This window comes from Phycodurus eques, chromosome 4, assembly GCF_024500275.1.
Source record: "Phycodurus eques isolate BA_2022a chromosome 4, UOR_Pequ_1.1, whole genome shotgun sequence".
NCBI classification, from domain to species: Eukaryota; Metazoa; Chordata; class Actinopteri; order Syngnathiformes; family Syngnathidae; genus Phycodurus; species Phycodurus eques.
Window position 1 is genome coordinate 31,498,955 of NC_084528.1, and position 24,283 is coordinate 31,523,237.

The 24,283-nt window shown below is 43.0% G+C and overlaps 5 protein-coding genes across 15 annotated transcripts in view; 2 read left to right on the forward strand and 3 right to left on the reverse strand.

Annotated features, from left to right (window-relative positions):
- triob (trio Rho guanine nucleotide exchange factor b) overlaps positions 1–3,435 on the forward strand; it is an 88,197-nt gene extending 84,762 nt beyond the window's left edge. For all 3 annotated transcript variants that reach the window (XM_061675236.1, XM_061675241.1, XM_061675237.1), the window contains 2 exons: positions 20–206; positions 1,129–3,435. In XM_061675236.1, the coding sequence (XP_061531220.1) occupies positions 20–206; positions 1,129–1,544 (603 nt within the window). In that variant the 3' untranslated portion in view covers positions 1,545–3,435. The remainder of the gene's footprint in view (positions 1–19; positions 207–1,128) is intronic.
- cabz01093075.1 lies at positions 2,591–7,514 on the reverse strand. The gene is made up of 3 exons (XM_061675242.1): positions 7,221–7,514; positions 6,730–6,809; positions 2,591–5,949 (listed from the first exon to the last, which is right to left on the reverse strand). The coding sequence occupies exons 2-3, from the start codon at positions 6,798–6,800 to the stop codon at positions 4,881–4,883; spliced, it is 1,140 nt and encodes a 379-aa protein (XP_061531226.1). The 5' UTR covers positions 6,801–6,809; positions 7,221–7,514; the 3' UTR covers positions 2,591–4,880.
- Positions 7,515–7,901: 387 nt separating this feature from the next.
- On the reverse strand, positions 7,902–10,848 carry si:cabz01093077.1 (C-C chemokine receptor type 8). 4 transcript variants are annotated; one of them, XM_061675851.1, is made up of 5 exons: positions 10,078–10,446; positions 9,523–9,689; positions 9,258–9,430; positions 8,723–8,905; positions 7,902–8,599 (listed from the first exon to the last, which is right to left on the reverse strand). In XM_061675851.1, the coding sequence occupies exons 2-5, from the start codon at positions 9,683–9,685 to the stop codon at positions 8,204–8,206; spliced, it is 915 nt and encodes a 304-aa protein (XP_061531835.1). In that variant the 5' UTR covers positions 9,686–9,689; positions 10,078–10,446; the 3' UTR covers positions 7,902–8,203. The 4 variants fall into 4 exon arrangements, with proteins under 4 accessions (XP_061531835.1, XP_061531834.1, XP_061531833.1 ...); XM_061675850.1 differs by lacking the exon at positions 10,078–10,446 and adding an exon at positions 10,764–10,848 and having other exon boundaries at positions 7,902–8,905; XM_061675849.1 differs by lacking the exon at positions 10,078–10,446 and adding an exon at positions 10,676–10,842 and having other exon boundaries at positions 7,902–8,905.
- A 1,191-nt stretch (positions 10,849–12,039) lies between these two features.
- Positions 12,040–14,914, reverse strand: LOC133402214 (CX3C chemokine receptor 1-like). Its single transcript, XM_061675852.1, has 4 exons — positions 14,853–14,914; positions 13,572–13,682; positions 13,249–13,410; positions 12,040–13,184 (listed from the first exon to the last, which is right to left on the reverse strand). Exons 1-4 carry the CDS (start codon positions 14,872–14,874, stop codon positions 12,295–12,297), a joined length of 1,185 nt encoding a protein of 394 aa, XP_061531836.1. The 5' UTR covers positions 14,875–14,914; the 3' UTR covers positions 12,040–12,294.
- Positions 14,915–15,195: 281 nt separating this feature from the next.
- cobl (cordon-bleu WH2 repeat protein) overlaps positions 15,196–24,283 on the forward strand; it is a 43,120-nt gene continuing 34,032 nt past the window's right edge. For 4 of the 6 annotated variants that reach the window (XM_061675247.1, XM_061675249.1, XM_061675244.1 and 1 more), the window contains exons 1-3: positions 15,218–15,304; positions 15,560–15,682; positions 23,485–23,655. In XM_061675247.1, coding sequence (XP_061531231.1) covers positions 15,654–15,682; positions 23,485–23,655 — 200 coding nt within the window. In that variant the 5' untranslated portion in view covers positions 15,218–15,304; positions 15,560–15,653. Of the gene's footprint in view, positions 15,305–15,559; positions 15,683–23,484; positions 23,656–24,283 lie in introns of all 6 variants that reach the window. The other 2 variants (XM_061675245.1, XM_061675246.1) reach the window with 2 other exon arrangements.

Genomic DNA, 24,283 nt, shown 5'->3' on the forward strand with positions numbered 1-24,283 from the left:
CGTGTCGCTGTTTTCACAGCCTGAGAACATCTTGGTAGAGCAGGTGTCCTCCCAGCCCGTGGTCAAGCTGACGGACTTCGGTGATGCCGTTCTGCTCAACCCCCCGTCCTCCTACATCCACCCTCTTCTGGGCAGCCCGGAGTTCTCGGCCCCCGAGCTCGTCCTGGGTCGGCCCGCCTCGCTGATGTCCGACATGTGGAGCTTAGGTGAGTTTAGGCAAATGAGAGGTTTTTTTTTTTTTTTTTGCTTATCAGCTTTTGATGTCTCACACACAAACAGCTCAGGAAAGGAACACTCACCTGCCACTTCATCAGTTATACCCGCACGATCGAATGAGAGTCGATACAAGACTCATACGTCGCAACAATAACTATATTGGGGTTAAGCGGAGTATAGAATTTCTCAGAAGCTAAATAATGCACCGACATCCACCTCCATAGATGTGCGTTTGTGAGTGTTTGCTTTAAAAGTCCAAGTATTATTCACTACCAAATGTAAGAAAAAGAAACAAATTGGCAGAGGTAATATACTGGAACCTCCAAGGATTACGGACATGTTCCATTTTTTTGTTTTGTTTGGTTATTGGGACAGAATCTTTGAGTGTTTGGCGCTCGTTATACAGTGATTGCTATGAAAAAACAAAAAACAAATCTACATTTTTTTTTTTCTTGAGAAAAATGCAAATAAGCGGCGGATTGAGTGAAGAAAAAATAAACACGGGATCCACGGGAAAAAAATACAACATATAAGAAGGGAATTTTGCAAATAACGGGGGCTAGGTTCCCCCCTCCCCCCTCAAAAAAACTATTGATCACTATTGATATGGAGGAAGAGCGTAAACAAAGCTTTTTTTTTTTTTTTTTTTTTATAAAACAAACCTTCAAACACGTGTGGTATTTAAACTCCAAACCATGAAAATTTCCCCCAAAATAAACGATTAGTAGGTTAAATCCAGTGGGGCTCCTTACTTTTTGACTGGCCCTCGTAGCACGGCTCGTAAGTCGTCGTAAGCGAGGGCGCCACTCAGATAGTGACTTCAAAACGAAGCCCTTCGCCAGTGAGTGAATGACGTATTTTCATCACTGCTTGTGGGACTTTCTGGGCGTGGTTCGCTGGCGTGTCTTGCAGGCGTGCTGACCTACGTGGTGCTCAGCGGCGCGTCGCCTTTCCTGGACGAGAGCCTGGAGGAGACGTGTCTGAACATCTGCCGCCTGGACTTCAGCTTCCCCGAGGACTACTTCGAAGGCGTGAGCGCGGCCGCCCGCGACTTCGTGCGCCTGCTGCTGCGGGGCGAGCCCGAGCGGCGGCCCTCGGCGACGGCCTGCCTGCGCGAGCCCTGGCTCCGCCTTCCGGGCGTGGCCGACGGCGACGCCGGATACGCCGCCTCGAATCGCGCGCGGCTTCCGCCGTGCCACAACCGCAGTCCGCACCTGGACACGTCCCGGCTCATTTCGTTCATCGAGAGGCGCAAGCACCAGAACGACGTGCGGCCCGTCGGGACGTTGAAGGCGTTCCTTCACAGCCGCCTGCTCAACCACATGTGAGGGGAAGGACGAGGTTTTGCTGTTCTCAACTGACTTTGCCACACCGATGCCATATTCCCTCACCGATCCACGAGTGTCCTGCTGCTGCTGCTGCTGCTGCTGCTGCTGCTGCTGCTCGCTGCTGACTGACCGAATGACGTCTGCCGACGAACCCTTCGACTCCGCCTCTCCCCTCCTAACCTCGGCGTACGCCGTTTATGCCTGCACAACAAACTGACTTCCAAGCCTGACTTAGCAGAGAGAGAAGTGCGCCGTATTGTGTTACAAAGAGAAAACGGAGTACTGTGTAGTCAGTGTGTGTCAGGCTGCTTTTAGTTGACCACAGAAGACGCCTTTTTCTTTGTAAAAAGAGATTACTTTTTTGTAAGTGAAACTGTACAGTTAGGCAACAAATCTGCTCGGAACTTTTGAGGGAAACAAAAGTTCTTTCGTAAGTTGAAGGAGAAGACACAAAAAGATGTGAAAGCCAAGTGGCGTCCATCAGTTGAGGTCGTCTTGTTGTCGCAGCAACACGAAGACCTGACCGCGTTTTCCATTGTGGCGTCTTTGAGTGCAATAGCGCGTGCTGTCCTCTTGCTGAGGTCTTCTCACTCAGCACAAGCTAAATGAATTTCACTTTAAAGGCAAAGCTTCTTAGATCTCCGCCTTATTTGTAAATAAATTGTTCTCGCTTTTTCATTTCTCTTTCCCTCACCCCCAACAATCTGTTGCCACTGAACAAAGTCTTATTTCATTTGCAGCACATGAACAAATTTGGAAATGCACTCATTTTCCGTCAGTTTTCATGTGCAATGTTGCAGCTTGAACATTTATGCAACTATTTATGAAGATTTGTGTTGTAGCGGTAGTCTTTGAAATAAATAACGGCATGTACGTAACTGGTACTGCAATAGACGTCTGTATTGTGTTAACTCCTTTTGTATTACGTTCATGACTAATATCTGCAAAACCCCAGCGAAATGAGGAGCTTTGGCAACAATGTAAAACGTGTATCTATTTTAAAAAATAAACATTCAAAAACAGGCACTTATGCTTTGTTTTGTTTTGTTTTGTTATTGTTTCTTTCCATAATAATACCAAAGTTTTCTATTCGTTTTCCTGTATGATGATTTTTCGTGTTAACTTATAGAGAGCACAGTGAACCCAGATATTTAAGAGTTTACATGAATGACATTTTATTTATTGTTTCGTGAGAATGTTTGGTGATTTAATGGCTTACTTACGGCTGGACTTCACTTTGCTTGCTTTGTGTTTGCATCCTTAAGCATAAGAGCATTGGCTTAGCATGGGGTGCCTCATCCATTGAGGAGACGACATTTCCTTTTGTTTCATATTAGCAGTCGAGAATGCTCGCTAAACTTTGGTGGATCAAACGGAAACAAAAGCAGAAGCAAAACAAAAACAAAAAAAACCACTTTCTAATTTCATTGGAAGCATTGTGTCTGATCAAACATGTTGAGTTGTGCAAAGGTTTTGGTGTCATTTCTATTCGTCTCTGGTGCGTCTCTAAAAGAAATCTTCATCTAGTTCTGTAAAAGCTTCTATCGAGCAAAATATGTTGTAAGTATTGAACCGCCTTTGTGACGCGCTCATGCCCCTCTTGCTTGTCCATGTAAAGATGTACAGAGCGAGGCGGAGGGCATTTTGCCTCCAGCCAGGACGTAAACCTCAAAGAGTGCGACTGTTGCTTCATATTTGAAAGATGAAAACACTGACTGCGGCAATGTCAATTTGAATGTTGTATGATGACTTCATTTTTACTTTTGCATGTATATTCCTCTGTACAGAAGACTGTGTTTACATGTTTCATGTAAGTGTAAATATTTTAGTTTGTGGTGTTATTTTGCCATTAAACGTTCAAAGAGCAACCGGTGCCTCCTGTGCGAAAACATCTTTGTGTCAAGACACAATGCACACGCGGGAAAATCATCTGCTGCATAAACAAGGAATGCGTAGTAGTTCACACACAAATGCATCTTTTTTTTTTCATGAACATTTGACCGTGAAATCATATTGAAAATGTATGTCTTAGTTTTGAAAAGTCGCATCTTGCAAAATGCTAGACAAAATGATGCAAACGTTGTTGTTCTTTTTACCCGTAACCTTGTGGTTTTCTTTGCGGAACGCTGTAGCTGAAGGTGTGGTGACACACCTCTTGCACAAGTCGAGCAGCTGACTGCAGTGGTGAGTTTTGGCGTGACTTGCACGTTGACGTTAGGTCAGTATGCGTTAAGTGTTGCACTGCATCAACTTACCATAGCGGCGGAACAGTGCATGAAGCCACAAATGTCATATTCAGCTACATCAAGCAATTTTAGAAAGAAACATGTTACATTCGAAAGTTGCCTTTTGCAAGATGCAATCGTATGCCGGCTGGCTGACATTTGGTACGCTAACATAATCTCATAAAATCCACTCATGAGAATCAGAATCCTCTTTATTTGCCAAGTATGTCAAAACGCACAAGGAATTTGTCTCCGGTAGTTGGAGCTGCGCTTGTAGGACAATAGACAGCCGTTTTGACAAAAACAATACTTTTGAGACATCTAAACGCACTACGGGGAGTCCATTAGCCTCTAGCATTTGACTCTCCGTCGTGTCTTTACGATCTCTGTCATGCTTCGTTGCAGAAGGAAGGAAGTCGCATGAGACCTAAGGGAAATGCGTGCAGATTCATTTCTACCTTTATACACGGGTTTAGTCAGCTGACTGTTTTGATTGCAACGCTCATGAGATAATGCAGACATTTGCTTTTGTCAAAGGCGCCATGTTGTCAACACGGCGAAAACTAGCTACCCTGGCGCCTTGTTCGTACCATTTTAATCATCGACACCGTAATAAATTAGTCATTTCTTTAGCATATGAAATTAGCAATTGAACAATGTTTGCTGCCGTTGTGTTGATGTGAGTGTGCCATATAAAGTTTAACTCCACACGCAAGATGGCGGAGTTCTTCATTTTTTTTTCCTGAAAGGTTGTCATTTTGGAGGTGGAGGGATTCCGCCCAACAGTGACGAAAGATAACATAGGAGTAAATACCGCCACTTTAGAATATTGATTTTGACAATGAAAACAGCAATTGTTATGACTGCCAGTTTCATTTTCTCGAGCAAAAAAAAAAAAAAAAAAAAAAAAAGGAATAATAAGAACAACACATGGAGAAGTTGTTCGTGAAAAATAGGCCATCTGGACGCTCCAGGCCCGTGAATAATGTACAGTACCTCTGTGTCAAATACTATCTGTTGGTTTGCACGCTTGTGACGTTTAATGGAATCATTACGGTAAAAGAAGAGAAATGTCCCCGGACAACAGCGCAAACCGAACGATGCGGCCACTTCACACGGCCGTGCTCCTCTCGTCCACGCTGGTGGTTTGGGAGACGTTGGACCTGCTTATCCGCCGCTGTGGTACGAGGACCTTGACGAGCCGGAACAGACCGCACGGCGTCCCGCGGATCAACCTGAGCAGGTTGCTCCGGAACTTCCGGCCCACGAACACGTACAGCACAGGGTTGAGGCAGCTGTGCAGGTAGGCGACGACCTCTGTGATTTGCAAAGCCAGCATAATGGCTTTGCTGCTGCCGCACTCTGTGTAGACATGCAGCAGCTCCAGCGCTTTGAACAAGGACGCCACGTTGTAAGGCACCCAGCATAAGAAGAAGACAGCCACCACCGTGACGACCAAACGGATGGTCTGTCGTCTGGACGACTGGCTGGAACGCAGCCGCCTGATGATTTGCGAGTAGCAGAAAGTCATGACGACCATGGGAACGAACAAGCCTATGAAGTTAATTTTCAAAAGGCGGAAAACCCGCCAGAAGTGAGTGTCCGAAGTGGGCGTGGGATACACGGGGAAGCAGAAGGTGGCGTTCGTGCGATCGGGCTGCTTTTTCAGGTAGATGATTTCGGGAAATGTGGTCAAAAACCCAGCGACCCAAGTGACAGCCGCTACAATTACACCAGAGGAGCGTGTGCGTGCCCTCAGCGTGTAAACGGCGTGCACTATCGCTAAGTACCTGTCGATGCTCATCACCGTGACGAAAAAAATGCCAGAATAAAAAACGATGTTGTGGATACCCAGCAACGCTCTGCACATCGTGTCCCCAAATATCCACTGGTCCGAGGCTTGGTAGGCCAGGAAGGGAAGGGAGCCCACCAACAGGAGGTCGGCCACGGCCAAGTTCAGGAGGCACACGTCCGTCATGTTGCGAAGTCGCACCCCGCGGACCAGGACCCACACGACCAGAGAGTTGCCCGCGAGGCCCACCAGGAACAACGCGGCGTAGATGGCCGGAAGGAAAGAAGCTCCGTGTCGCTCGTAAACGCACAACCCGAAGTCGCCCCACTCGGGAAAAAGGTCCAGGTAGTCCAGTGTCGTGTTTTCGGAAAAGGCTGTTGAAGTCGGCCTAAAGAAAGCAAAATGAAATGTCTACATTCTTGTTGTCCACAAAATACTACAATCTTCAACATGTCCACGTTGGAAGCAATAACAATTGTTCATCGCTAGTGCTCGCTGTTGTGCACTAGCTGGACAATCACCATGAAGCATTGAGTTTGCAGGCGATAGCCACGCAACGTTTCGCAGTCTTGCTTTGTTCTGCCAAAAATTGCTCACTTCCAAGCGTTGTCACACTTTTGACCGGTCACGGTCTCAAGACCACATTTTGAAGGTCTCGCGACTCCCGTTATGTCTTGTTCGGGCCAGACTCCGGAGTGTCCGTCTCGAACCGGCACCGATCTGCTATTTTTCAACTTCATATGATCATGAGGACAAGCACTTGCTAAAGCAGCAAATACCTTCAATGGACGTGTCGCTAACGTAATGACTGCGACCTTCACGGCGTTGCGACTAAGAAGTCGCTGCTCGAGCCTGACAAATAAACGGTGATGACTTGTGTGTCCATTGATCCGATTGTTATTTTGTTCTCAACGAAATGCACTTGTTGTGATACAGGTTATTTTTGTCTTCAGGTTTAAGGATTTAGTTGCTGTTTGTGTATTTCGCAAAGTATGTTCAGCAGGTTTTTGTTCCGTTAGTGCTTTGCTTGCGCTGAAATGCGTGTATTTGAGTCGATTTGAACACAACGCAACCTCACGAGAAGGCAATATTGACAAGTTGAAAAGCAAAATATATGGCCGAAGGTTGAGGTTTCAACATCAGCGTTTTATTCCAACTCGATTCTGACCTTGTTAATTCCACTGTGAATCGGTTTTCTCTCAAGTCACTCGGAACCGAAGAAGAGAAACTTTTGTCCATCGTGGTTGCCTGTAAAATATCAAAGAAGCAGAATCGGCATTGGATGTTAGTATAAAATATCCTCCTTATTGAAATGTGACTTTCCTTTCAAAGGAAGAATGTGTTTTGCATTTAGAGATACAGTGGATATGTTTATTACAGTGACACATATGACTATATTTAAAGTTTACATAGTTAATTTTTTTTTTTTTTTTTTCCCCCCCCAAAGACATTCAGTTTAGAAAATAGGATGGCAAGACAGATGGCGTTAGACTTCAGTACCAAAATAACTCCTCTTTGCATTGTTTGTATGTGTGAATGCTAAGACACTTAAACACCGACGATACTGTTCCATCTGTTTTCTGGTCTGACAGTGCTATTAGATTAGTTAACCTGCTGATAATTCACATATTATAGAAAGAAAATAAAGAGGAACTTTACCTTCTCGTGATTTTACGATGTGATGTTGGAGATAATCCTGGATTGCTCACATCGGTCAATCAATAGTCACTTTCAAACAGCAATTAGCGACGATTGCCAGCTGTTCTATTGTTCTTGAGAAATGTGCAAGCTATATTTTCTTGTCGCGATACTTCCTGAGGATGCTTTCAAATATACACCGTAGAACCACAAGGCAGTGGTTGCGAGCTTTTAAATAATACAAAGTGACTTGCAAGCGTACACAAGGCTTTTGTGACACTTTCACAAGTGTTGTGGTGGCGCTTGCTTGCCTGCTGACACCTGTTGTTAAATGTTACAGAATAACATTTGAGGTCAAATGCTTTTGGGTTTTGCCTACGAGTTAGTCTTCACTCGAAAGGGCAGATGTCGAGCGGTATTTATTTCATGGAGAGCCACACAGCCAATCTGGCCTGAACTGTATTCTTTATGTCCCAATCTGAGCATTTTAAGGTCAGATTTTCTTTGAATTTCAACCATCTCTGATACTATACCGTGCCCCCCCAGCCTCCTTTGTGGGGGTTGGAATCTTAGCCCAACTGCAAATAGCGAGGTTTCCTTAAAAGGGATTATAGATGAATAGTTTACTGCATAAATATACCGCAAACTATGATCCCAAAGCACTTTAATAACATTTCAAACACAGTAAACATCTTACAGCTGTTACGGTACATTGGCCAACAGCACTGATTCTGAAGGCCCATCGCAGCACAAACAGGCTATTTCAAATGTTGGCGCATTAAGATGAATAATAATGTGTAAGTAGCACAACAAACAACTCAAAATCCGATATATAAAAGGGTTTTCAACCAAAAAAGGGCCGGATTTAGCCGGCCAAGCCGAGCGCTCCATTTTGCCTCCACCGCTTCAAGACATAATCAACAGTCAATTCCACACTTTTGTAAGAATTATTTTCAATCAGATCATCCAAATTATGCATATTCCTCGTTTCTAGTATCCTAATCTCAGATCTGTGATCTCAGAGCTGTGTTGGAAGTTTCTATCTCTGAGTTGTCTCCGTGACTGACAGAAGCTCTGCGCTTGTAACAGTGTCTGGACAACAAATTGCCCAAGGGCTTCCGGAATTTCTCCCCGACTAACGCGTAAATGACGGGATTCACACAGCAGTGCGACAGCGCGATGATCTCGGACCAGGCCGTGGCCGAGTTGATTGCTGTCGAGGCCTTGTAGGTGTTGAACATCTCAAACAGTTGCAGTGTTTGAAGGAAAACGACAACATTGTAAGGCACCCAGCACACAACAAACACACAGACGACGGTGAATATCAATTTCACAGCTCGATCCTTCTTGGAGATCCTCGTCTTGGACAGCACATGCAGGATCTTCACATAGCAAAAGATCTGGATCGGTAGACACAGGAAAAGACTCACTGTGTTCTCGCTGAAGTTTCGGAGCATCTTCCAAAACCGCTGACTTTCTTCCGGATAGACCGGCTTGCAACTCAGCGAGCTGCTGTCGCTCACCGCAACGGAGGCGAATATGACCTGCGGGGTTGCCATGACGACAGACACAACCCAGACCACGACGCCGGCTGCCAGGCCGTGGCCGAGCGTCCGGGTTCGCGTGGCGGCCGCGGCGTGGACGATGGCCAGGTAGCGGTCCACGCTCAACAAGGTCACGAACGACGTTCCGCTGTAAAATCCCAACTGTTCGGGAAAGCACCGAAAATAATACATTGGAAGTCTCACTGTGGCCCCATCAATCGGCATCGTGTATCAATCATCTGAAAGCGCGAGCAAACACACACAATAGTAAAAAGTCGCTTTGAGAGCGTCTGTGTCTTGAGGCGCCGCTGATACAGGCGCGCGCATCACTCCGCACGTCACTTTGTCAAGCGTTGTTATTAACGTTACTGGAACGAATGGATTTCAGCTAGAATCGAGTTCGTGAGGTCTTACGATGAACCGGATTCCTGTGGCTTTCATCTTTTATTCCGGATGAAATGACGAGTGTTCTATTCTACATTGGTGTATTTCTGCCGCGCAATTTAGGTCCCACCTGATAAACTCCCGTTGTGACTTTGCATACTGCAAGGTCCTGCGAATCGTAGGCCCACAGGAAGAGAGACACAGCCAGACTGAGGTCTGACAGGGCCAGGTTGAGGAGACAAATGTCCGTCAACGTCTTCAGCTTGATGTGGCGCTGGAGAATCCAGAGCACGGTGGCGTTGCCTGGGAAATAACACATTCTGCATTTTTTAGATTGACGTGTTGGGAATTTGCATTGGTTGACAGCAAATGTGCATTGCACTCCGGGAACAGACCTAGCAAACCGAGAAAAAACAGGATGCAGAGGACAGTCCGCGTGGCCGTGAATTCTTTGGAAAGCTGGGGACTCTCGTCCCCGCGGTGGCTGGAATTGGCATCGTAATATTCATATTCATACATGTCCAAATAAATCCACGTCTCGTTCTTTGTGGCCTCCATCAATCTGCGTAAGCACATGGAGAGCGAGAAATGACTTCATTTGGGCAAAATACAAGCGTCTCGATTTGTGACGATATCTTATAAAAGAGTGTGAGTCCATTTAAAATGTACCCACATCGTCACAAATGACAGCAAGTCAATCAGGTAAAGTAACAGCTGTAAAATTCAACCTATCCTAGGCAACACTCCTTTATTTTACAAATGTTTTATTTATTATTAAGTAGCTCATCCGATGCTAGTAAGAGATCATTTTATTAAAGCACAGCTCAAAATGAACCTTTTCTACTTTTCAAATAACATTCATTTTAGTACGGTAAAGTCTTCACAAAAATCTTTTTTCAACAATATCAATTTACATGGGGGCGGGGGGGGGGGGGGGGTGAGATACTCACGGTCATAGCTCAGGGACGCCCAAAATGATTCCTAACCTGGCTCAATCAATATTGAGTCAGTACATTTGTATTTGTTAAATTGGCATCTGTGGCCAGGTCACACTAGGAATCCTTTCTCGCTTAAATGTATGGAAAGAAGATATTCGGAGGTACATTCGCAGCTACAACTGTACTTTCCTGCTCTTTAATTGGAACTTTCCAGATGGTCATTATCTGAGTCATCACTGAGAGACTCGTGCAGCAAAGCAGTCTGTCAAATTTGAAATATCCGGAGTAACATTGTTCCATTCGCCCGAGATGTTCTCCTCATCGAGCTGCATGTTCATTTCAACGGGAAACGACTTGCGGAGCTACAAAACTCTGACGACACTCGTGTGGTCTTCGTTTTTGCTCATTGACAGGCTTGGCTGTCAGATGCCGCGGAGCCACAACACTTACACTCGTGCGACCCCCCCGCTTCCTGTAGCAAACATTGTTAAACAGACACACAAACACACACGCACGCACGCATGCACACAACTACAAAGTTTTCTGTAACAATTGCGGGATAGCTGTCACAAATCAAAGCTAAGTTTTACCAAAACAAAATGGATATTACCACATTCTCTGACAAAATCGGTGCTCGTTGTTGTCTGCTTTGCGGCGAATGTCAGATTTGCATGTCCTGTTATTGTGTCTCGCTTCACCTTTTCTTAAGTCAAATCCTGTGCCAAAGCAGTTTTCTGGTAAAAAGCCAAGTGGAGGTGTTGTTTCCGACCTGCGCGGTTTCTCAGAAACGGCGCCGTGCGTGTGTAAAACATGACTATAGAAGGTTCATGAGAAGCCTATCACCCTTTTCATTGTTGCGTACGATTAAAAAAAAAACGGGGCCTTATTTTTCAGAATCAGGAAACACCCACACGCTTGATATGGATTTTTAGTACTTGCTTGTAATAGTGTTTTGATTTTTACCTTCACTGTCTTTCACAGTGCATTGTTTCTTCTATTTTTCTTCTTATGAAGTGGAAATCATTGTCGCCCGTGTTTCTTCATGTGCAACTGATAATGTACGACACCAATTCCAATGAAGTTGGGACGTTGTGTTAAACATAAATCATGTTCAACCTATATTTAATTGAATACACTACAATGACAAGATATTTAATGACCGAGCAATTGAGGGAAGCTCCTTTTCTAGCCAATCACGGCACCCGCCTGTTCCCAGTGAGCCTGTTCACCTGTGGGATGTTCCAAACGCGTGTTTGATGAGCATTCCTCAACTTTCTCCGTCTTTTTGGCCACCTGTCCCAGCTTTTATGGTATGATTATTATTACTATTATGGTATTCTTAACCTGGGAATGTACATCTCATTGCATTCCACGTTGACCTTCCTATCGCTTCTACTCTTCAGCTTGTCATTTCATCTATTTGCAATATCATATTAGCAGTCGGGGGAAGCCTGAATCTCTCTCAGCCGACCTTGCGCTAATACTCACCTGTCAATCACAAGACAATTGCGAGGGAGGCATTGAGGGGGAATTGCACGCCAGCTACACGAAGGTCAACCATGTCAACCCCAAAACCCTCTGCGGCTCGCCATTTTGCTTAAATTGTCTTAAATGTGCAGAGATCAGTAAAGTTCTTGGATTTTTTTTCCCTCATTTTCCCCATCATGTTGAAGAATCGCGTGTAAGGATGTACATCTTAATAGCAATACTAATGGTGCTTCTAAAAACAGACAAAAAAAATGACAGACACTTTATGAGAGGAAGCAAAACTTTTACTATTCTTTATAAACATCTTTGGAAAACTACATTACTACAACAAATGAGCCGAAAACGAAGAAATAGTAATTGGTGTATACACATAGAAGCTGATCATATTGAAAACACATTCAGCAACTCAATCAAACCATAGATACACACTGTAGGTTCAAAAAAAAAAAAAAAAAAAACAACAACAACAACAGCAATGGTCAATGACAAAAGCAATAAGGAATAAAAATGTACTGAAAATTAATCAATTAATGAATTGGTCTGCACTTGTCGATTTGATATTTTGGTCCACTCCTGTCTCGAGTCTCAGCTCCTTCCGCAGAAGTAGTCCGATGTTTTGTTCAAGATTGTGGTTGTTTGCTTGGGGTCATAATAGACTGGAGGACCATTGGCCTACGATAGCTAGCTAGATCACGAGCTAGATTAGATTAGATGAGGATAGATCGATCGATAGGATTAAAGCTACATGATAAACGTGCCCTCGGAGGAGCCGACTGAACTCTTCCGGGAGGAGAATTTTGATGAACGTCTGCGGGCAGTAGAAATCCCACGAACACATCTACTCAACATCATGACACGCCTCATGAACCTTTGTCCCACAAAAGCATATATGATGGGATTCAAGCAGCAGTGGGTGTTGGCAATTGTCTCAGTGACCGATAGTGACAGCTTTAAATTTTGGAAAGAGTCACAGTCATATAGGAGTGTACCCTTGAAATGCAGATACATAAGACAATTTGAAATGTTAAACGGCGTCCATAAGAGGAAGAAGATAACCACTATTGAAATGATCAGCTTGACAACACGTTGTTTCTTTGCACTCCTCATCCTCCTCAAGACGGGTATGATCCTGGAGTAGCACAGCACCATAACCAGCAAAGGGAGCAGCAGACCCAAAATATTCTTGGATGAGATGGTGTACACGCTCCAGGCATCGTTCGCCGAGACGTAAGTGCAACCCAGCCCGTGAGGCTCTTGCCTCTCTGCGGTGAATATGAAATCAGGAAGGGAGACGCACAAGCTCAGGAGCCACACAACCACAGTGAGAGCGACCCCCGCTCTCACAGTGCGGTATTTGACCACCTTGGCATCATGCATGATAACCATGTAGCGGTCCAGTGTCATGACAACCATGAAGAAGACGCTGCAGAAGAAGCCAGTGCTGTGGAAACCACCGATGAAATGGCACAAAAAGTCACCATGGGTCCATTGTTTGACCATCGTGTAGTGTGCGTAGAATGGAAGTATGAAGATGAAGACGAGGTCAGACAAAGCCAAGTTGAATAGACAGACATCTGTCAAGGTCGTCTGCTTACGGTGTTTCACCAGGACGCACACCACCAGGACATTACCTTGAAAGATGTGGAGAAACGTCAACAGGACGACATTGATTGAGACGGGATATCCGAGACTTACCGGTGAAGCCGAAGATGGCGACCAAAGCGTAAACGATAATGATGAACGCTCTGCTGAAGTTCACCACGTCGCCACTGTCGCAGGGAGAAAAATCTTCTGTTCCACGGTCAAAGTACTCTGAATAATCATAGTCAGTCGCCGTCATCACACGGACAGTTGCTTCTGCGGACAGAAGGTTTGAGATGTCTCATGTTCATTTCACAAAACTGTGCCACTCAATAAAACATTCGGAGGCAGAAATATGTATTGAACGTATTCATATAATCACTGGCCAACTAATGTCCCAAAGGATTAATGCTAAAATGTTCAAAGTGTATATTCACCTGACATGATGACAGATGTCTTTGTGTCAGGAAAGCAGCAGACCTTTAGCTCTTTGTCGATGAAATGTTTCAATTGATAGTAAATATGTGTCCTCGTGTCTTCACTGTTAACTGGTGAGAAGGAAGCTCAATGTTGCTGTTGTTTCCTCAGTGAGACTTAAAGATCCTTATCAGGTGTTCACGCGTGGTGCTCAGAGATAACAAAACCATCACAACTATATAAACGCACCCACATCTACACAAACAACACAAATAAACACATTAAAAGGACCCGCTGTAGATTTCCTGCCCGACCCGGAGAGGACACGCCAGCCTTTTTCGGCTTCGGGCCGTTGTCTCATTCGGAGGTACTGATTCTCTGGTTCCGAAGCCCGAGCTGTGTTGTCCTTCGTTAACTTTCCACGTCCCTCAAGCCAGCTTCCGCGAGCTAGGTTTTGGACTGCGAAGGTCGCCGACCTTCAGGCAACCACCCGGGTCAACCGCTGAGGTCACACTGCACCCGACCCCTATGCAAAGGGTGTTCCGAGTTTCCTATTTTCTTTTGGTTGTGCCCCGCCGGGACCCCTGGCAGCTCCTAGGATCACCAGGACGCGCAATCCGCTAAGGCGTCTGATTTTTTTATTATTATTTTTTTTTAATCGGAGCATGAAGATTAAAAAAAAATAAAATTAAATAAAAAAATTAAATAAAAAGAGTCATTTTGATTGGCTCGCGAAGGCTACGTACGCGGTCATGTGACTGCCTTGTGTCGTCTGATTGGTGAATTGGAGTCCAATGACTTAAGAGTTCACGTTTGATTGGCGCAACGGGGGCCCCATGCGGAAGTCGAAGATGGCGTCTAAAAATAGACACGCACACGCTTGAATGGATAAATAAAAGTAGCGAACGCATGTCGATCATTGTAAAAGAGTAAATGTTTCCTTCTTCACATAAATACTCAAGTCAAAGTAAAAAGTACAGTGCATTTAAAGTACTCCGACAAGTACAGTTTATGGAAAATGTTAATTGACTACCCACCTCGTGCACTTTTTACCCCATCAGCTTTTTTTTTTTTACCCTATGTGTGCGGAAAAAAGTGCCCCTGAAATTTTCTGATCAGCACCCAAACCCGTCAACGATTGGTTTGATGATGATGATGATGATTTAAAATCGATCATCATCATCATCATCACTTGTCCTGTGACTGAATGAGAAGAGTTGCGTGACGAGCGGTACAGAAGAACAGATGGCTGGATGAATTGGTGCTGTGAAAGTCCACCGAGCTCGAGCAAGCGAAAATACCGAATGAGGAGGATCCTCCCATTGCGGAGGATCGAGCTGGGATCTTCTGCTGACGAAGGCAGGATTGGAGACTTTGCATCAAGTTAGATTTGACGCGTCGGGCCAAAACAGACGCCGGCTTCAAAATGAAAGTCACCAGAGGTGGTATTTTATTATACAGTGACAGTGCTGACATGACGAATTTATGTATTAGTATTATTTAGTATGAACTTTATAAGCCGGCGTACTCTTCATAATGTTAAATAATAAATAAATTGTGAACAACAACAAAAGTAACGTAACGGACGGATTGTACTTTTATTTCGAAATATACCGGAAGTAAACAACAGTTTTAGTTTGTGTAGTTCAGAATTGTCATCGACTGGATGAGCGTTAAGATTAAATCAAGTGGATTTGACAGGGACAACCGAAAAGGGACAAGGAGCGAGTGAGTACGTCTTCAATATAATAAGGTTATTATTATTATTATTATTATTATTATTAAACGTCATGTTTCGACTATTGTCTCGTAGTTGGCCTTCAAGACACTTTGCCGTCTTTGCGCGCGGTGACCGTCGTCATGTTTGCTCACCTACTTGTTGGACCCTATGACGAAACGCGTCACACACGTTACCTTTCGGGCCGAAATACTTGTTTTGTTTTGGTTAGTTTTTTTTTTTGAGTGCGGAAACAAGTGTGTTAAATGTGTCTCCGATTGCTACCCTTAGGTGCGAGCATGGTGGCTGTCCAGCGAGGTTGGGTTAAGTAGCGCAGCTCTCCGTTTTGCGCCGCAATCTTCTCCTCAAGTTGGATTTCACCGCAATGAGCGAACTCTCGGAACCGACGGCCGGGTAAGTCGCTCAAAAGTCTGCAATTAGCCTGACAGGCTAAAAACTAGCATCGGGTCGGCTATTTGACTTATTGGATCGTAACAGGCTACAGTTTGTGCGTTATTGTTAATATGATTTAATACCGCACAGTCCACAGTAACAGGTGTTGGGTGCCTGCTGATTGAGCTTCATTTTCCATTGCGTTTTCACCAAAAACCAAAATGGTTTTCCCCGTAGTTAGTATTTAATTGGGTAGAAGATATACTGCAGAGTTATTGTGACTCATATTATACTAGTAGTACTAGTGCTATAGAATGACATGCCAGTACAGTATTGTGTTGGTCGCCTTTTGTAGCCAGTTTCCTGACACCAGAGAGTTCCAGCATGAGCATAAAAAGCCCCCCCCCCCCCCCCCCCATGCTCCCTCTGCCCCCTTTGCCCCCTTCTGTCTTTTCTCTATCAGCGAGCCAAACATAGTTTAATTGTGGCTTGTGTTGCTTGTGGAGCGAAAGGGAACCGTGCTTTTTTGTTGTTGTGCATCAATGGATTGTATTGTTAGAATGATTGAAGTAATGATTGCCTGTGGCAGTTCAACCCAACGGCTGTTGATGTTTTGACCTAACTCGGCAAGAAGAGCACGCGCTCGTGAAATCTGATCGGTTGCTTCATTTTTCTAACCTTGCGATTGCAAATCCTGTCATACAATCACATTGATCATGATGCCGTTATCCAGCTCACCTACTGCATGACCCAGACCGGGATGACCGGTAGAAAATGGTAGTAAGCGGCCTTCACTGCGACTTGATTTCTGAACTCGGCATTTTAATACGGGGGCAGGTAAGGAGTCGTCACTGTGTCCCTCCTGTAATTGTGGCCGCTCACACCTTATTTCGCCCAAAGTCACTGGCATAGCCGTCACCTCACCCCCCCCCCCCCCCCCCCCCCCCCCCCCCCGACGTTAAGCAGAGTAAGCGATATAGAAAATGATGATTAAACATCCACGCGCTCACTTTGACATACATTTCTCACTTTGTTGCTGCGCAGGCTTAAAAAGGCGGCTGTTCAGTCTCTTATGGCTCTTCAGCTGTAAATAAAAAAAACATAGAGACAGGAAGACTGGGTGGACAGATGTTGCAGATAGAAAGTATAAAATTATGAATAACTGTCTCCCAATCCCAGCACACACCCATAATTATTGCCTACCACGCTGTTTGTGTAAACTTGCTTACTTCCTGGCTGCTTTTTTAACTGTTGATCAGGTAGAATATATACTCACTGAAGGTAAAACGTGAGTCTAGTATTTGGAGAAGTCTTATAAAGCCAAGTAGTATAGAGTAGTGGGATGCCGTTTATGTCAGTCCAGAATTTGGCCCAAGAAGTGTGACTGTATGATTTCTCTGCATCCTGCTGCATGTCAAATGATGGGAAAATGTGAGACGGATGCAAATAAAACTCTCCTCCCAAGACTGTCATTACAAAATTGTCCTTGGTGGAGCTTCACGTGGTTTGCCACGAGCTCAGCACTGCTGCCAAAGGGAGTTCAGTTTTTTTTCCCCCCCTTCTATATTACCTTCTATTACATGCATACTCTTAAAAATAACTCTGAAAGCAGAGATGAGGAATGATTGTTGAAGTTATACATTGTTATTCTACAGTATGCTGTACTCTGTCAGAAGTGTCCACGTTGGTTTGTTCTGTTTCGGAAGTTGTTCCGTCAAAAGCGTTTTGGATGGGAAACTAATCAGTACTGACCCATGAGACCAATAATGCCTTAAACTGGTCTCGTGTTCGCCGGGCAGGTGGTTTTATCAAGAAACATTATTACAAGTGTCTGATATTTCACTTATCATGCCAACTAACGACGACAGCGTTTTTCACCAGGAACGGGTAATCCAAGAACAGTTCAGAACTGTATAGTCAGACAATGAGGAAGGGCACCAAAGCAAGGAACTCTTGTTCTTGGCCCACCCGTTCATGGTGAAACGCAACAGTGGCAGTCACCTCTTAATAATGGGAAAGAACTTAAATTTGCTTCTGTGATCAGCGTCAAGCATCTACTGTGGACTATATTATGCAGCTGTTCTGGGCGAGACATTTATTTTCGGAAACCTGCTGTCATATGTTAGTCACCGAGGTATGCGGGTTTGTCAGAGAGGAAGACTGACCGACCGCGTGTTTGCTTTGCGAATGGAAATAATTGGAGCAATGGAATGTGCAAATAGGGCGGAGGAGGGTAAAATGCACATTCTCTTGCCTTCACATATTGTCTCTCTTATTACAAGTCTTGCATTAACTGATGATGCAATGTAAACGTAAAGTAACACAAACAAAAACATTGTTGTTGGCCTACTTGCAATTCAGCAGTCACTATCGAATCTTTTTAGAATCGTTTATTCTATAGATATTTAATCGAGTCATTCGTCTCACATGTTGCAAGTATAATAAACGTCTACTAGTGTCTTAAAAATCACTTTTTGGCAATGTTTTTCACTGGTCCAACAGTGCGTCCATCTGGAACAAAAGTCTGTACTGTACGTAGACCGTGGCCAAATGCTTCCGGCCGACGCTGTTTGGGTCCAGGCAACGCTAATTTGTTCCGGGCGGTGCAAATATGCCTTGATTAATATTTTTCATTGGCTCGAGGCAGACATCTTTGCGTCAACCTATTTTTGTGGTCGACTTAGCTGTGTTAGCTGTTCCCCCCCCCTCCACAGCTCTATCCTGTACATAATGACATAAGCATTTCATTCCCAAGTGTTCAGAAATTCAACAACTTTTCACCGCCATGCCTGACTGTGAGGATGATGTCCTTTGGGTAATACTCGGATTTATTTATTTTTTTCATCCTCCACAAACACGGGCAGAGTTCAGGTGCAGTGTGTTACCTGCTGTGTTCTTGGTGACTGAGGCCAGAAACTCATCCAGGCCACTATAAAACAGCAACAACAACAAAATTGCATTTATTTATCATTTAATAATGATAAAAGTAGCACTCCATAATATTATACATTCTAAAAGTAATGACAATTAAATAGAATTAAAAAGAATTACTGGTAAACAGTTTTTGTCACACTTTCTCATTCAATTCAATGTGCATTGCGCTGCTCTTTCTGGTGTGTGCACCTTGGCCACCTGGGGGCAGTATAAAGGCCAATTCCTACTTCCCACTTAATTTCCTGCCTGGATACAGCAGCCAATCATATTTTGCAGGTGGGCATGTCCTGCCTAGAACGCAAATGGGATTCATATAGTCATTATTGGCAGTGGAAAAATAATCTAGTTTATGACTGAAATAATTTGGGTGTTGGCACTTTTCTTGCTCTGTTATTACAGTGGGTTTGTTGGAGCGTCACCGTCGGATGTATTTTTACCACATGGCGTGGTAACATGAGTGTCGAGGCATATGCTGAATTGCGTGGCTGTATGTCACGCTCAACATGCCTCGTGTTTGTGCTCATTATTGAAATTGTATATTAGGTCCCACTCTGTTGCTCAGTCATTCAGCTTCTTGTGCTGATGTATTCAAAATCCACTGTTAGTGCCAAACTGCGGTCTGTACTTCCCAGCAGTCGAGTGTTGTAAACATCGGTTTCCATGGAGATGCCTGCTCCATGGCACCCGAGGGGTATGCTGGCTTGGTAGCAGGTTGTGTGTGTGTGTGTGTTTGGTGTGTAAGGCGCAGTTGAATGCAATGTGGGTCACGCGCATTGTGTCCAATGCATGAAAGGAGATTCAAACTCAAGGGCGTGCACAGTGTTGCAGAGTATAGTTCCAAAGTGCGTGTGTATTTGTAGGTGTGGTTTCAAAGTTGTCATCGGTGGCAACTTTCATACACAATTTTTTTTTTTTTTTAAAGTATAAAGAATTATATATCTATAATTCAAATGAAGTGTTAGAGAAGTTTACAGTTTTTCTTCGGATTTACACGGCTTGGATCAAGCAATACAATTCTCATTTGCGCCCTGGCTGTGTAAAGAGTGAAATCCCGATACAGGAATTCAGAATTGGGCACTTTGACCCGAAGTAAAAATCCAGCCTGTTTTTCTTTATGATTTGAATTCATTGTAGAGTGTAATTTGGTTCATATTCAAATATATTTTTTCCCAAAAGGAGAAAGTCTCTCAATGATTAAACTAGAGTATGTATAGTTGTGCTACATTTTTGCCATCTTATATGCTGTGTTTCCAATTAGTGCTCTTCATTAGGTAGTACTGGGACTTTAATTAAAAAAAAAACAAAACAAAAACTTTTATTTATTTATTTGTAATCTCAATATCACATGGAATAGACACTAACTTGACAGTTTATTTTATTTATTTGGACTAGGCATGGGCAATTGACTAGAAATCCTTAATATTGATTACTAGTTTCAAAGATAATTATTATAATATGTTTAGTTGGCACGGTTGCCGACTGGTTAGTACGTCCGCCTCACTTTTCCGAGGTTCAAATCCCCACGCTCAGTTCCTCCCACATTCCAAAAATATGTATGCTATCTTAAATGACGACTGTAAATTGTCCTTTGGTGTGAATGGTTGTTTATCTTTGTGCCCTGCGATTGGCTGGCAACGAGTTTCGGTCGCACCTGCCTCTTACCAAAGTCACCTGTCCCTCGTTGGAAATGTTGTAAAACCCAATTGAATAATAAATACTTACTTTTATAGCACATATGGAAGTAATGACGTACACGCCCATCCGTCTAACGTTTATGTCTGAATTGGGCTTCCAAGATTTTCGCTACTGGCTTTAATTATCTTTTTTCCCATTTTGGTTTATGCTCAATCTGCTCGTCAGTGTGTGCCTGTGTCAGAGAGGAAGAGGGCACAGTCACACATTTTACACGTCCACCTCTGTTTTCACAATCAGGATATTTGGGGCCGATCAGCGAGTTTAAAAAAACGATAACCGATCACCGATCCAATCACACGATGGAGGAATGTGTCTGTTTAAATGACCTGTTCATTTACTGTATATACTTGTGTACTTAATTGCTCCCAAAAATTATATTTACAATCAATAATGTATCTTTGTTCCTCTATTTATGCCAGTGAGGCATAGTGACAGACTAAAGGAAGTAAATACAGTAATTAATGCATCAACTTTTTGTGACATTTTTGTTTGTTGGTGTGCCGTGAGATTTTTCAATTGTAAAATATGTTCCTTGCCTCCATAAAGGTTGGAAATCACTGCTTTAGTCAGATCTTGTATTCTAATCAGTCAGGTCACTCCAAGATTACATGAGAGAAATAATGGGTGCTAACTTACTGTAATTAAATTACTTAATTTTTAATTAAATGACTTCACCCAGACCGAAACTTTAGAGCATGATTTGACAGAACGGCGGCATGTTTATGTACAACCGTCAGTGCTAGCAGTAGCTTGCTAGGCTACAGAACGTTTTATTGCCTGGTTGTGAGACGTATCGTATTAAAAGTACGCGAACATACCTCAAGCAAGCCTTCAACGAACGTCCTCTCCTGTCCTGAGCAACGGTGACCACCAACACACGTTTCTCCCCATTTTGGCCTTATAATAACATTGGCTTGCTCCATTCTTGTTGTCATCGCCACGGTAACGAGTGTATCCGGTTGCATTTCAGTTGACAAGATAAAGCCCAATGATCGTAAAAAACGGGATAAGGAATACAAGATTTTATTGCAGTAATCTGACAGTGCAATCGTGAAAGAGCAAATTTGTCTTGTAGTCTGATACTGGCATTATGTGTTACCTGTGTCTGACGTGTTGTCTCTCCCACACTGTTTTTGTATTTATTTTTTTATTTTTTTTAAATAACTTCTTTTGGCCGTCAAATATTTACTACGTCAAAAGACACGCGACAAGGCTAAAAATAAACTAGCTTTTGGATTCAAATATACTGTGCATGCGGCGACGCGGAGAAAATGTCTTTGGCGGAGCCGATCAATGATGTCATTGATTGGATCGGCGAATTATGACATTAAAGCCGATCAGTATCCATCCATCCATTTTCTGAGCCGCTTCTCCTCACTATGGTCGCGGGCGTGGTGGAGCCTATCCCAGCTGTCATCGGGCAGGAGGCGGGGTACACCCTGAACTGATTGCCAGCCTATCGCAGGGCACATAGAAACAAACAACCATTTGCACTCACAGTCATGCCTACGGGCAATTTAGAGTCTCCAGTTAATGCATGCTTTTGGGATGTGGGAGGAAACCGGAGCGCCCGGAAAAAAGAGAACATGCAAACTCCACACAGGCGGGGACGGGGATTGAACCCGGGTCCTCAGAACTGTGAGGCTGACGCTCTTACCAGTCGGCCACCGTGCCGCCCCGATCAGTATAAAATGCTAAATATCGGCCAATACCGATCAGCCCGGTCAAATCGGTGTGAAGTCTTATAGAATATATATATGATATATATAAGAATATATATATCATATATATATGATATATATATATATATATATCAAATATATGATATATATAAGAATATATATATATATATATATCATATATGATATATATATATATATATGATATATATATATATATATATATATATATATATATATATATATGATATATATATATATATATATATATATATATCATATATATATATATATATATATATATATATATATATATATATATATATATATATATATATATCATATATATATCATATATATATATATGATATATATATATATAGATATATATATATATATATATATATATCATATATATATATGATAGATATATATATATATATATATATATATCGTTGGTTTCCAGAGCATTTAACAAAGGTTATAATGTCATGCTAGGTGAAGTGTCATCAAATTCCAAAACGCCTGATAACTAATATTGTATCTAATTTTGAAATAATTGAAAAGCACTTTTCTCCATTACGTAATGATTTAGTCGATAGCTTACTTTTCCGTTAATGGTTAACTTAAGGTTAGAGTCCGCTTGCTGTGGCGTGTTTGTACATTCCTACCGTCAGGTCCTCTTTTTGCTGAAGAGGAATACCTTGACTGATTCACAATTGAAAGATGCACGCACGCACGCACGCACACACACACACATTCTGTCTTGAGCGTGACAAATCCTTGGAAGTTGGAACCGGATTTTATAAACAGTGGGGTAGTCAACAATTGTGGAACATTTAATCTACACAAATACTCCTTCTGACGTAAGTGTGATGTTTCCCTATTGTTATCTATTGTGTGTTGAGACTGGGAGTGCGTGAAGTTATACAATAGCAATTAGTGTTTTTGTTTCTGGCAAGTCAGCTGGAAGTACACGGTTATGATTTTCAACAGCACACTAAATTCAAGAGGCACAAATAACATTTTAGCTCATTCCACAATTGAAGATTGTGTTACAGTTCCAAACTGAACTGCTCAGAGATTGTTAACACAATTTTGGTGGATGGTAATGTAAAGTATCTGACTATATCATTTAATAAGTAGACTATTAATTCCTTGTTTTGCTTGAAAGTAGTTTCAAGAAGCATCTGATGTCAGTGTAATAAACAGCTGCCGTTGCTGGGATCGTCTGGACAACTTAAAGGATCATCTCAGATGTTCTTGAGCCTTGCATAAAATAATTGCAGCGATTGTGTCGCAAAAATGCAGCGAGACAAAAATGTCGTGTATGTTTTAATCTCTGTCATTGTTAGTATTCCAGTGAGACTTCTCGAGTTCCCTCAAGAATAAGACTTAGTGGAACCCCCGTTTTTATTATTTGTTGTTTATTTTATATGTATTATTTGTTGTTGCATCGTGTGTATTGTGAAATGTTAATGACCTCTTGAAATCATTTTTGTCTTTGCCACTTAGGAGAAGAATGAAGGCTCGGGCCCCTCCTCCACCAGCGGCCCCTCGTCACGTCTTTCCAAACACTGTACCCGACGCCAGCGTGGAATCCAAAGAGAACTTGATTACACCTAGTGTGGATTTTGAGTTGACTCTCCCGCAGGGATACCGGATATCCATAACTGAGGATGGGAGGTGAGAAGTCCACACACACTCTGACTCACTTCGGTTTATTTATTTATTTATTTTACCCAAAAGAATCTTTTTAAACTAAAAAGTGTGAAATCTTGTATATGTGCTGTTCATGGAGGTACAGTATTTTGCTCCTGCTTGGGTGCTGTTCTTTATATTTTCTCCATTTGGGAATCAGCAGTAAGAGACCTTGATCACCGTGTGTCCCCTTTGGGTTTCCGTGCCAGCGGGGGCATTTTCAAGGGTCCTATTCCCGGTCTCGGCAGAGGCTTTGTCCCTGAGAGTGAACAGATGGAAGCTGAGCTGTTAACGCTCTCTCTCTGCCCCTAATGAGGTGCTCTCCTTTGGGGCAGAAAATCATGGACTTCTCCCTGGTACAGAATAAGGCTTACATTGACCGTAGATTAATTCCAAGCAAACTGGGCTCTCTGTGAACTATTTCTTTTTTTCTTTTCTTTTTTTTTTTGTGCTGCGATTACGATGGACCACTTATTTACAGTGCAACCTTAAAGTCTGTGTAAAGTGAAATCATAGATTTACTGTATTTCTGAATACATTACATGTTTGAAGATAACTGCTAAAAACGTTTGCAAAGACTGAGAACTATGGAGTCATCCCTCCCTGTACTGTA